This window comes from Hippoglossus stenolepis, chromosome 10, assembly GCF_022539355.2.
Source record: "Hippoglossus stenolepis isolate QCI-W04-F060 chromosome 10, HSTE1.2, whole genome shotgun sequence".
Lineage (NCBI taxonomy): Eukaryota > Metazoa > Chordata > Actinopteri > Pleuronectiformes > Pleuronectidae > Hippoglossus > Hippoglossus stenolepis.
In genome coordinates, this window is record NC_061492.1 from 20852711 (window position 1) to 20866492 (window position 13782).

At 41.4% G+C, this 13782-nt stretch overlaps 2 protein-coding genes across 2 annotated transcripts; one reads left to right on the forward strand and one right to left on the reverse strand.

Moving 5' to 3' along the window:
* Positions 1–33: 33 nt before the first annotated feature.
* On the forward strand, positions 34–4176 carry gemin2 (gem (nuclear organelle) associated protein 2). Its single transcript, XM_035167559.2, has 10 exons — positions 34–340; positions 872–956; positions 1405–1494; positions 1726–1785; positions 2122–2232; positions 2516–2560; positions 2674–2742; positions 2933–3043; positions 3352–3410; positions 3785–4176. Exons 1-10 carry the CDS (start codon positions 219–221, stop codon positions 3822–3824), a joined length of 792 nt encoding a protein of 263 aa, XP_035023450.1. The 5' UTR covers positions 34–218; the 3' UTR covers positions 3825–4176.
* Positions 4177–5333: 1157 nt separating this feature from the next.
* Positions 5334–12401, reverse strand: pnn (pinin, desmosome associated protein). Its single transcript, XM_035167557.2, has 9 exons — positions 12244–12401; positions 11706–11789; positions 10933–11004; positions 9425–9500; positions 8699–8793; positions 8439–8514; positions 7820–7975; positions 7387–7525; positions 5334–7277 (listed from the first exon to the last, which is right to left on the reverse strand). The coding sequence occupies exons 1-9, from the start codon at positions 12354–12356 to the stop codon at positions 6019–6021; spliced, it is 2070 nt and encodes a 689-aa protein (XP_035023448.1). The 5' UTR covers positions 12357–12401; the 3' UTR covers positions 5334–6018.
* Between the last annotated feature and the right edge of the window lie 1381 nt (positions 12402–13782).

A 13782-nucleotide genomic window follows, 5' to 3' on the forward strand; every position in this document is an offset into this window, starting at 1 on the left:
TCATCACCATGACAACCAGCCCCGCGCACAAAAAAGACGTCACGCGTCGCTCCGCGGTTACAAGCAAGATGGCCGCATAGTGTGCGAACAGTTGTCTGCAGGAAGAAGTGGATTGTTTGGGTCACGACAGGCTCTTAAACCGTGATTGGACGCTTCAGCCCGAGCCGCTGACCTTCTCCCCCAGATCCTCTGGTAGATGCTCGCTGATCAGTGACGCGATGAAGTCCGACGCGGAGGAGCTGATGCCCAGGCTGCTGCCCGTGGAGTGCAGAGCCAGTGCAGAGGAGCTGGACCTGAAAGGACCTCCACGAAACCCACAGGAATATCTGCGACAAGTCCAGTGAGTTCACCCGCATCCCAACTCCTCCTGCTCCCCAGGGGAGGGGAGCCGCTCTCCTGCGGTGTGCTGCTGGGAGGCCGCCAAGTGCTTCTCAACTACAGTGACATGGATGGATACACAACTTTATATCGAACAAGAGAAAATCAATAAAAGTTTAAAATGTGTATATAGGCCTTTATAGATGTTGATGTGTATACCTGCACACACACTCTGATAGATATAGAGCTTTACATAAAGCGCTTGATTGGAGTTAATAGAGGAGTCCCAATATTTTGTCATGTGTAGTTGTTTTGTTTTCTGAATTCATGTTATATTAAATACCTCAAGTTATTTGTCCTTTCTATTAAGTATGCAATGGAGAAGAGTGAATGCCAATTACTTTGGTTAATTTTCAGAGATTTAAGTAGAAACTTGTGGGGGGTTTTTTTAGTGGAGGGGTTTAAGCCACATAGTTACATAATTGATAACATTATTTATGAGCAGAACGTTGAACCAGGTTTGTGCTGTAATAATGTGTTTCCTGTTGGTCAGGTTGGAGGCGTCATTATGTCCAGAGGTGGTGGTTGCTCAGATCGACCCCAAGAAACTGAAGAAGAAACAAACAGTGAATGCTTCTGTGAGTAAATGAACACACTGACGAGAAAGGAATATGTGCAGAAAGGAACAGACTACTGGATGCTGCAGTGTAATGACACTTTAAATGTACTGTTTATTTGTCTTCTGTGTACATTGTATTTGTTTTTGTATTGCTGTTTGTATCTTAGAATGGACTTTACAACTGCTATGTTAAGATGAAATATTCATGTTAAAAACAAATATCATATAAAGGTCATGGAAGAATGTGCAAATACGATATACAAATGAAACCAAGCAACAATTACTCAAGTATATTTTGTAAATGTATAAGTAAAACCTAATCACTACTCCACTAGTATTCCGCCTTCTTTCTTTAATTATTCACTGAGCTATCGGAAATACATGATGTTTGCACGTATGAGATCAGGTGAGGAAATAAAAACATTCTTTCCCCTCACGTGTCTAAGATATATTCTCCTGTGTTTCAGGTGGCAGGTTGCCATGCTGCTCCCATGGGTTTCTGCCCCAGTCTCGGTTGGCAGCGGCAGCAGGTCGGTCACTTCTCGGATGTCAGACAGGTAAAACAAGAGACACCTCCCACGTCTTCCTTAAGATTAAATTAAAATCACTTGAGCTGTCCAAAACTTGAACATATTCAATGTATCCTCTTTTACTAATTCAGTCAGTGGCTTTTCTTAACACTGATCAGTTGATGGATTTTTTAAAATTGTAGATAAGTGTAATATAAGAAAAGTTACGTTTCTCAGTGTTTGGATAAAACATTTGTCTGTTCTGCATTTTGCTTTCAGAGCATCACAAGGAACAGGAATCACTGGAGCAGCCAGTCTCTGGATGACAATGTGCTGATGGTGAGGAGATGGCAGAGTTACAAATTTCACTCAGTCATTAAAACAGTATGAACTTGATAGCATCACATTGAATGCTTCACCTCAGGAGCTTCTGTTTGAGCAGAATCACTTGCTGATTGTTTGATATGCGTATACAGTACACATGTGAAAAAAGGGGCAAACTGCAAAAGATACTTATCAATATTGTGTGTGTGTGTGTGTGTGTGTGTGTGTGTGTGTGTGTGTGTGTGTGTGTGTGTGTGTGTGTGTGTGTGTGTGTGTGTGTGTGTGTGTGTGTGTGTGTGTGTGTGTGTGTGTGTGTGTGTGTGTGTGTGTGTGTGTGTGTGTGTTTTACAGCCAAAGCTAACAGATGAGGAGGGCTGGAAGAGGTTTTGTTTAGGGGAGGTCGTCTATCTGGGAACGTCATCCTGTGACACAGGTGCAGAGCCAGCACTGGACTACAGCAAGGTTGTATGAATGTGTTTGTTTGAAGACAGTTATAGAAACTCCTTAACTGTAAAAAAAAATATATAATATATATATAATTATCATTGACTGTGTTCTATTAAAGTAAAACCTGACATAAAAGATGTTGGTACAGTTGTATCTCAAATTTTGTTCAGCTAGCCTGAAGTGAAAATTAAAATGCTTCACTTCTCTTGCTTTTGTTTATTGATAAAGAGTTTAATTTATAATTAATTATATAAGACCTAAATGTGACTGATGTTGATAATTGTTTGTCTCTGTTCAGGTCGGCTTCCCTCCCTTCCTGAGCATCGTCAGCAGACTCAACCAGGTAAATAATCTTTCCTTGTGAATAATCACATTATCAAACTGACACTCCCTCTCTTCACCAGTGTAACAGTCTGATTTGTATGTTTTCTCTATCGTCTCTCTGTGTGTCGACAGTCCACAGTGTTGATGGTGTTAGAAACTCTCATCAGTTGGTTTGAGGAGAGAGAGTTTGGTCCACAGTTGGTGAGTTTGGTTTTGATTCTCCAGCTTCCTCAGTCGGTTGTTGCGTCCTGTCCAGTTCAATGCTATAGATACATGTCTTAGTTGTATTGCAGCTGGAAAACTATGCTCATTGGTTCCAGTAGAAGAATGTTAGTAAATTTGACATTTGGAAATAAAGCATCAGAACATGACGACCGTGTGTTTGTTCCAGGGTCGCTGGTTGTATGGTTTGTTGTCCTGCCTGGAGAAGCCTTTACTGCCTGAAGCCCACTCCTGCATCAGACAACTGGCCAGGAGATGTGCTCAGCTCCGCAGCACGCTGGTACGACTCTGTCTGTATGACTGTCCTCTATCCGGTGTTACTCCACCACTGCCCTCCTCTATGTAGCACTACCAGTGTGTGTGTTTCCTACTCACTGTGATGCTTTTATTTGTCAGTGAGGACATTTATTGGGCAGAAATAACAACAATACTTACTCCAGATTGTTGCAGAATGTCTGTATAAAGAGAAGAAAGTATTTCTGTAGAAATTATTTTAATATACTCTTTATAGCAAGGCCTGTCAGAATCTGACTGTTGATGTGATACACTCGACCTGACAATGTGTGTCCTGCTCCCATGATTCCACAGGAGAGTCAGGACGATGAGAAACTACCTGCCCTCAACCTGCTCATCTGTCTTGTTGCCAGGTATCTACTACTGAGTTCAAATCATTCTGGTCCCATCACATTTTATATACCAAGTGTATGTGTTTGGTAATATTAACTCCAACCCATACTAACCAATACTTACCGTACATACCAAACTCTAACTACCCATATCTGATTTATTTGAGTGACTATACCAACATTTAACTACTTAAATTATGAAATAAATTATTTACAATCTATGCAGCAAGCAGACTGCAAATTATACTTTTTATTTCTTGATTCACTTTTAATAATAAAACTTTGTATTTGTTTACTCCAGGGGTTATATTTACTTGAAAACTCTAATCAGGTCCTATTTGACTTTAGTGCTAAACTGAATGCAATTATATTAATTTCCTATTTGTAACCTGCAGATATTTTGAGCAGAATGACCTGGCAGATCAGCCGCAGTGAACACACGGTCGAGCTGTTTGATATCAACAGGACATTAAGAAGAAGGAGATGTGAGCTAACTGATGCAGCAGATTCTACAGTCCAGCAACAAGACAAGAATAAACACATCCACATGGAACTGTTATGTTTCTACACAGTTTCAGATAAAGTTGAGGGTGAACCCATGGTCCCCAGTCAAGAACACAAATGTTGTTTGTTGAATTATGGTATTGACTCTGCTGGTACAACTTAAGCAGCAGCATCACTTTTGTTTTAATCAGGAAAAGTCTGTTTTTCTTAGTGAATTTATCCCTGATGTTTTTATGGTTTCTGTTTTAAAGTTTCCTAATAAATGTAAGATTTTTCTATTAAACTGATGACTTGTATAATTTTTGGGTTTGTGGACATTTTTGTTGGTCATCAATATTTCACACCCGTCCTTATAGCTGACACACTGGCATTTTGGCCATGCATATGAGATAACTCAAGGAACCTGTTCAGACCTGGTGTAAACATCCGTCCTGAGTCATCCAATCACATGTGGTCAACGTTAAGTACTGGTCTGAACGCAGCTCCACACTCAAAGGTGGTCTGTGACTCATGTGGCCACATTGTTTTAGCTGTGTGACTGAAAATGCATCCTGACCCACATTTTAAGGACCACCTACTCAGCTGACCTGCTAGTTTCCTTTTTGTTCATTATTCGTCCACAACATCAACACCACATGATTGATACTTTCCTTAAATTTGTAAAATAATTCTCAGCGGCTGCACACGATTCATTCAGCCCCTCATGCCAACACAGTACCATCGGACACATCTGCAAACTTAGACTGGGTAAAACGTAATTTGGTCTTAGCAAAAACAAATGGCTTATGTGTTTATTTGCATATTGAGCAGGGAAGTGGAGAGCCGATCACAATTGGTCCCAGAGGAACATTCAGGACACAATACTTGGTGTGAACACGTACTTGGAGTGGACCACTTGTGGACGGATGGTAATACCAGGTCTGAACAGGTCCAACAATTAAGTCCAGAGTGAAATATCTTCAGCTTAAACCATGACATTTGTGATCAACATGTTCTTATAGCCTGATGTTTCCATCTTCAGTCTGTCATTCCCAATGCATCAGATTGCTTCCACTAGAGAAACATACGCTGTGACAAAGCTCGTGAACCAATGGTGTTGAATACATTTGTGACGTCAATGTTGCTTTCTTACCGAGGATTGTCACACTAATCAAACAATTTGTGCTGTATTTGCAATTGCAGACTCTTAATGATGCAGTGTATATCGAGCAGAAACTGACATAATTGCTAACTTACTTGGATAAGTTATTTTTCAAACAAAAACATTCACTAGTTCTATCTTTTCAACCCTGAACTTTCTGCCTTTGTTTTAAAGCATTTTAAAACTAAGTGTGGATTCTAATTGTGATGTGAATTTTTTTTCACCATTGTGAGGTTTTATAGACCCTATAGATGACTGTTAAATGAAAATAATTACTTTGATTTCAAATATAACACACATTCCCACGAATATCTCAACTTTAATTAGAAGCGTTTCATCAGTTGGTACAAAAAAAACTAAACATGGAGAAACAGATTCAAAAACAGTATTTAAGCAGATCACACGTGTACCCATGTGATGAGGATACGACGGCCATGACATCGATCAAACAGTGGAGACAAATGGGGATTAACAGTGTTTTCACATTAACTTGAAAAACACAACTACTGATCACTGCTAGCATAACCACTGATACCCCGGCCTATGGCATGAGGATTAAGATGAACAAAAAGGGAAAACGTTCAAAAAGCATCTGGTCACTGTGGCGCCAAAAAAGACCTCCGTAAAAAACCCAGTCAGACCAAGAGAACAAATCATCCGGATTTAAAATGACACGACTAAAACTGCGCCTGTCCTACCTCAAATCTATGTCGCCAGGAGCCCAATTAGAGACAGCGCGAGGAGCAGCCCTGCCAGATGCACCACCGTGACTAAAAAGGCGAATTTACGATTGGAAGAAAATAATAAGCAGTCATCCATGTTTCAGTTTGGTTTAAATCGACTTGCTTTAAAACTACCACTGGGCCTTTATGTGAAAAAAGTGAAATTATAATAAACAGTTTAAAACTTCCATCATCTCATGGCATGAAATCACTGGAGCTTTAATTTCCTGTGTCACTGCACAGAGGCTGAATGAGTACTAGATTAGCGTCTCTTTTCCTTCCTGTCTCTATCTTTATGCTCCCTTTCACTCCGGGACGACCTGCCCCTCCCCTCATCACTCCTCCTCTTTCTCCTCTCTTTCGATGCCTTCGAGTCTCTTCCACCTCCGCTGCTCCCTCCTCGCTTACGGTGACTCCTGTCTTCTCCTTTTTTCCTGTCCCCGCCTCTGTCCGATGGCCGCCTCTTGCGCTTACCACCGTCTCGGCTGCGACTGCTGCTGTTGGACGAGGAGGACGAAGATGACGAGGAGGACGATGAAGAGCGGCTGGATCCAGAAGAAGATGAGGAGCTTCCACTGGAGGATGAGCCGGAGGAGGAAGAGGAGGAGCTTTTGCTGTGACCCTTCTTCGACTCCTTTTCCTTCTTCCTTCCTCTCCCGCTGCTGTCTTTCTCCTTGGGGGGTGCAGGGCTGGTGGTGCTTGGAGCCTCCTGGGAATCGAGCTGTGCTTGTGGGGCTTTCAGCTGTGATTTCCCTTCTGCAGCCTGGTTCTCAGCTGCTGAGTCCTGGACCTCTAAGCAAGGGGTGATCATTACTTGCCCAACTATGGCAGAGGCTGCTTGGGGTTTAGGGGCAGGCGAGGCCCCAGTGGTCTCAGAGGGCTGTTCTGCTGGCTCCTCTGCAGAGGGGCTGGGCTGGGGCTGCTGACTGGTGTCTGGTGCCTCCTGGCTGGCTTTAGTTGGTTCAAAGGACTGGGTGTCTAGGGTCTTTTCATTCTGGGAGTCTGTGGGCTCTTGTTTACTGTCTGTTTTTACCTTCTCTTCCTTCCTCCTATCCCCCTGCTTGCCCTCAACCTCCATCTCCTCTGACCCTGGACTTTTCTCCTTGATTCCCATTTCCCTCTGCTCCCCGCTACCATTAACTCCCTCCTCTTCTTCCTCCTTCTCTGTCTCCCTGTTAACCACCTCACTTAACTCCATCCTCTCTCCCTCTTCAGCTGCCTTTTTCAACCCATCCATCTCCTCTTCCTCTCTCTCCTCCCCCTCATCCTTCTCCATCACCTTTCTATCCCTCTCCTTTCCCCTATCCTCCTCCTCATCATCTTCCTCCTCTTCCTCCATCTCTGCATCTCCCTTGTTACCTGTAACCTTGACTACCTGACCTGCTGGCTTACCCTCCGTTGGGTGGTCCATCCCTGTTGCCGCAGTGTTGCCGTCCTGGTCACGGTTTGGCTGTCGCCGGGGGCGCGATTCCATCTTAATGAGGTGTTCGGCAAAAGCCTCACGCCTCTCCTCAAACACAACTACAAAGAAACAAAGATTCAGAGGTTACAGAGTGACCAACATCTGCCACTAGTAAAGACACAAACTGATCTGCACATAAAAAACACAGATGCTTTCAGCCCTACTGACCATTTAGTTTCTTGGTGGAGTCATCGAGGAGTTTCTGTGTTGCGGAGCACATTTTCCCAGGGGAATAGAATATGTGAGGCTTCGTCTTAGTGCGAATGTATTTCACCAGACGATTGTTGTGGCTGGTCCACTCGTCTTGCTGTAGATGGAAGAATGAGATGGTTAAATCTTTCTTTGACACCCTGTATAACTGTCAGTGAATTTGCTTATGCAAATACAATTCTTTTCCACTAGCTGTTCTTTAGCATTACAATAGCTCTTAGATGCTCCCTGGACTGAAATGAATGAAAATTATAATGCACACGCAAAGCTGATGGCTGACGACATATTCCTGTGTCAGAAGAAAACGATCGGTCAATGACACTCAGATTGAAACTGTAAAAGGCTTGGGAGAACTTCAGTAACCATTTTATTTACTGTACTTCTTTCTTACCAGCTGAGCTAGTTCGACCTTCTGCTCCAGTAGTCTCAGCTCAGTCTGTTTGGCTCTCCTCTCTTCAAACAGCTCCTTCTTTTCATTCTCCACCTTTTTTTTCTCTGTTTCAGCCTGAACCTCGAGCTTCTGCTCGATCTCTGTGCGCCTCTTTTGCTGCAGATAAGAGGGAAATTTATTAAAATGGATCAACAGCCGACGAGAACAATGATTGAAAGCCAACCAAACGTATTTACTAATAATTTGTGTAAAGTCAGTTTAAATACTTGTAGATAGTTTTGTGAAAATGGGTAGAAATCAGAAATGTATCTTTCTTAAATATTGATTTACAAAATATAGAGACAATACAATTAACACTTTTAGCACAGGGATACCCACTATGGTCATGCTTACATCCATTACTTTTCATTTTCTAAAAATCAAAGCACACACCTTAACAACAAAAGAGTTCAGTGACTCTTAACTAAAAACCATCTGAAACAGTAACTGAGTGAAACCATCACACTGAATTATTCTCAGGGCATTTTATTGTCTTTGCCTTGTTGGATGACATTTGCTAACTCAAAGAATGATTCTTAATGCACACATAAAACTACATTAACTGGAAAGATCTCCTCACCTTCTCTGTAGAGACGTTTGACTCCTGTTTGAACTTTTGCAAGGTCCCCATCAAGAGGCCAAACATACGCCGATTCCTGACAAGGAAAACAAACTCACCATCACACACACTTGAAATTCTCAGCTACAAAATGACAGTGTTGACCCTTTGATTTAAGGTGTTTTTCCCCCTTTCCACTATTTGCAGGGGCGACGAAACTAATCTCATCAAGTTAAAAATTGCATCTGTATGTACAGCCTGTTCAGGGCATGTTGACCTACCTCTGTTTGCCCCTCTCATCCATGGTCTGATCTTGAATGAGGTCTCGGCGTGTTCGCTCCTTGGAGGTAGCTACTACAGACGACTGCAACGCCGGCTGAAGTGAGGAGAAAACGGGACAAACTAAGTTGTTACCATTGTCGATATTTAAAAAAATAAACTGTAAAACATGAGACAATTCACAAAAATACTTGGTACATACAAAATGGGACAGTTTAAGCAGTCCTTTGAGAGGTCCTTTGATATTGAAAATGAGTGGACATTGTAAAGTCAAATAACCAGTCAAAACATAAAATAAAACAAAATCTAAAGAAACTCAATGTTGTCATAACTACGAATGGGAATCAAGAACCAATTCCTGATACTGGTTCCAAATTTTCTGAACCACTGATTTGTCAACTCAGTCTGAAACTCTACAAGAGTCATAGCTAAAGGAAAACGTTGTAATGTCTCTAAAAAGGTTCTCAAGTAAGGATGAAAACCAGCATAAGGCTAAATAATCTTTCTACACAACATGGGCTTGAATTCCATAAATACCATGTTTTTAAGACTACTTGTAAGTGCTGCTGCCTCCCAACCAAGCAGCACACAGAACATTTATCAGGATGCATTAAGGGAATCAATTAAAAAAAACTGGACAAATAATCTTAACAATTTCCATCCCCTGATTACACGGTCAAAACTTTATATCCACAGGCTGCACTTATGAACAGCAACATGATCCTTACCTTTTTGACATCATCGTCATCCTCGGCGTCGCTGTCGTGGCGCAAATCTCTCCTGGCCCTCTGGTCCCCCGCCAGCCTGCAGACAGACACCAACATGAGAGACTGATATTTAACTATCACCTAAACATAGCACCTTAATATCATCTGTCAGAAAGCCAAATATAGCCAGGGGTGTGATCTGCTCACAAGAAAACAAAAAATAGCCTTGAGGCAGCAGCATGACAAAATCAAAGAACAGGATTGTCATATTTTTTTCAATGCTTTCTGTCCAGAGGAAGTGTTAAAGCCACACGAACATAAACCAGTTTAAGATTCCCACATTCATCAACAAGAGGCATCTTTACACTTAATTATATAGAACATACTTAGAACTTTGAATATATAAATCATATTATGCCAGCGTTTCTTTCACCAAATCTAATGTTATTCTCGTAGCAAAAGCTGACACCAAAATCCTTGACACTAACTCAAGATTCTTTTACCTCTTTAGCTCTAAGTTTATTTTCCCGATCTCTTTTTTATATGCAAATGTTTCACCATCATGACCTTGCATTAGGGTCGGGTTTAAGAAAACATTTAAATAAAATAAAAAAACATTTATTCTCCGATTTAAATCAATCTAAAGAAGCCGATATCGATTCATTAAAAGGAGGAATCGATCTTTTAATACATGCCTTTTCCAATGAGTGACTCCATTTTACTAAAAAGCGTCAACATTTTAGTGCGTCAATTCTCTCATCTCATATGTAAGGCTGAAGACGGAGTGAGATGGAGTTTACACACACACACAGTGGAGAAGAGATGGGCTGAGTCTGTTTACTTGAAAGTGTGTGCTTGTGTCTAATTTGTTGAACAGTGGCAACATTAAGTCATAATATATGGTTTCCACTACGGCCCGCCGCTGCAAAATGAGCACTGCGGCTTCAGGATCAGAGCAGAAGCAGAGACTGGTTTGTACCGTGCTGCAGATTCCTGTGGCCTCGCTCCACAATCCCGCTGACCAGCGCACAATTTACCAATTAACACCAACACTAATCAAAAGTTATTAGGACCTGATCACTCAGTTCCCTTGCCACGCACAGCCAGGACATCAGGGTAAAATGACCACAACAATCCGGATTCATGACCCGACATCGATTAATAACTAAATAAATGTGATAATCAGTTTGTGTGTGAAGAGCAACAAGCAGACAAGAATCAATGGTATAAAATGGTTTCAAAATTATGAGTATTAGAGAATTTATCATAATCACTGGATTTGTTATCAAGACAGGCCGACCATAATATTTTAAATAATGCAGCGAGGTTTGAAGTTTTCTTGCACCGTTTACAGCTTTAGTCCATTGAAAATCTATTTCATATCGAAGCAAAATTGTTCAATTGTACACTGAATCGAATCAGAAATCCAAAACCTTGGGAAATTCGAATTGATTTGGGAAATCAGTGGCGATACCCAGCTACACCTTGTATGTAAAGTTGATGTGTAATTAAAAAAATCAGGTGCTCACCTCAGCAGGGCTCCTTCGATGTCCCTCTGCTTGGCAGGAGGGCCGCCGCTTCCTATTTCTGAGAGACTGCGCCTGAAAAAGAACAGTAAGAGATTAAAGACCACATTTACAAGTGAGGCTGGAGGATTAATTTCAAATCCAGTGAGTCCAGACAAATTAAAGTGTGTCATCGTCCAATATGCAGTAAATGAAAATGCGGTGACATAAATGTATAAGACACCATCGAAGATGTCTACAGTTTGTGGTGAGAAGGGCCGGCGCTAGTGTCGATGTGATGAAACCAAATCATGTGATCTCCGTAGCAGAATTGATACGTTGCTGTTGTGAAGGTGTCTGCGCAAAGAATCTCCCGCTGCATTGTGCATGTGCGTTAGGCAAACTGCAGAGAAAGCCCTGACTTGGTGGAAGGATGTGGTATGGGTCAGGAAAGAACCTATTAAATGTTTGGTAATGATAAGGATCGGGGGAGTTAGTTTTTTTCACACTATTTTTAGGAGAATTTTAGGAGACTGAAGGTATAAACTTTACTGAGTGACATTCTAGTTGCCAGTTTATGAGGTGCGGCCCTGAAAATCACAATTCTCCATTTTTGTTTGTGTACAGAGTTGATTCAAAATCACTTTTGACTCTATTTTGTGGTGATTGAGAGTCTATTTAAAATGCTGTCAATAATTAGTCTTATAACCAGAAAAGGCTATAATACAACTCTATACCACTGTCAGTTCCAGCTGTGTTTTTATTTTAGACACCGACCATCCAGAGCCAAGTTTTACCTGAGCAGGTTGACTCCTCTGCCTCTACCTCCTCCTCCTCCGACGCCTGCCATGGGGCCGCCGAGCCGACGGATCTGGCCCGGCCTGAAAACACAACAGGGAACAAGATCAAGCAACAACAAACCCTGTTGATCTACTCACTAACAACAGATAATAAAAGTAAACAACGCTTTTTGAGTGTGGCCTCGTTGTTAAAGGCGGAAATACTTAACATTCCCAGACAGGCATCTTTTTGGAACCACTCAGACAACGCCTCCTACGAGGCCTAGCATTAGCTCAACCAACTTATTTGATTCACATTTTACTTCAGTGTTAAGAGTAATTTTTCATTCACAGTTTGTTTACTATGTTTGTTTGTGTAAGTATCCAGTGTGGACATACGTGTAGGTTCATCTGGGACAAAACAATTGTATGCGTGTGTGTGTGCTAGCTAGCGAGTTGACCGACTCATGCTAGCCGCGTCGTTTGGACGCTAGCAATATTCTTAGCTTATAGCAAGAAAGCAGCCAAAGGCTAAATACGATCTCTGGAATTTTACCTCGATTCATTGGGATCACGTCCGGTTAATTTGCGAATATTATCGTCCACATTTTTCAAGCTTTCCTTGGCTTTTTCGAGCTGGTCTTGCAAGCTCCGCACTACCACCGCCATCTTGCTTCCAGTTTGCGCGTATCACATGTTCTTCCTTCTTCTACGTTTCAAACTTCTTCTCTTTATTAAATGAAGCTGACATGAAAAGCTGTGGCGCATTACCGCCACCTGCTGCTCAAGTCACATCTGTCACATACACATGGACTAGATGAGGCCGACTAAAGCTACTAATAGGTTCTAGAGGCTGTTGTGATGTGATGAGTGAAATATTCTATGTACATAATTTATAAATATATATATATATATAATTCATATATTATATTAATTTTACTTACTGAAGTAAACCTTGCTAAAGGGAAATGAAGCTCCAAACATGGCAAATATGAATCTATCCTGAAGCTGGGAATCATAATACCATTACTTGTATTATAGCAGCCAGTCCACTCAAGATTTATGACTACTTATTACTAGTGCTACCTATAGACAAGCATTTAATCAACACTGAACAACAGCATTTAGAATCTTGGAATAAGTAATATATGTACATAAACTCACTGTCTTAAAACGAGAAACACGGGCATGTTTTCAGAGATATTAAAGATGGGTTCAGAGATCGTACTTAGAACAGGAGAGGAGAAAGTATGTTGTTTTATTTTCCCTGCATCAGTGTATGAGCGTTTCATTTAGCCATTGACAGCCAGGTTCTATCCTTTTGAACTGTATCACAAACTGCAAACCAACTCTGAATTATCAGCAACATTAAATATGATTTTAAAACACAGGACAAGATGATGAGTATCCCTTGTACATCTGAAGGTCTTCCCGCTAGTTTGATGATAAGTTGCCATCCACAAGCAGATGTCTGGGATCACCAGCAGATGTTAGGGACACATCATCAGTTGTGTGCCTTAGGTATAAACACTGACCTTGTCAGGACCAGTCAACCTCATGGGGACAAGAGCCTGGTCCTAAAGAGGCAAATGTCATTTCTGAGATCCTGGTTAAGGTTAGGGGTAAGATGTGTATTGTGGTTAGGTTAAGGTTCGAGTTCGGCGTGAATTAGACATGGTTAAGATTATCGGTAATAAGTGGGTGGTGGTTAGATTAAGGTTAGGGATAAAGTTTTGGTTAGGATGTCCGTAACGAATGGAAGTCTGCAAAGTCCAAATAAGAAGAGCTGCACAAACCTGTGTGTGTGTGTGTTACATGAATGTGAGTGCCAAATGCAAGGTGACAGTGTGCATGAACACACAATATGTAATGTCATGTGTTCAAACACTGAGCTGCAGAGGAGCCTTTAAGTTGAAGTATATTGTCGATCACATTATGAGGCAGCTTTTAAGGGAAATTCACCATTAACCGTAATCCACACAGTAATTCTTTGCAACATTTAACAACACACATTCCCCTCTTTATCTGCCAAACACCTCATCATCTCAAAACTCTTGTCAAATGTTTAGTGTCATTTAAAATCATTAAAAATTCC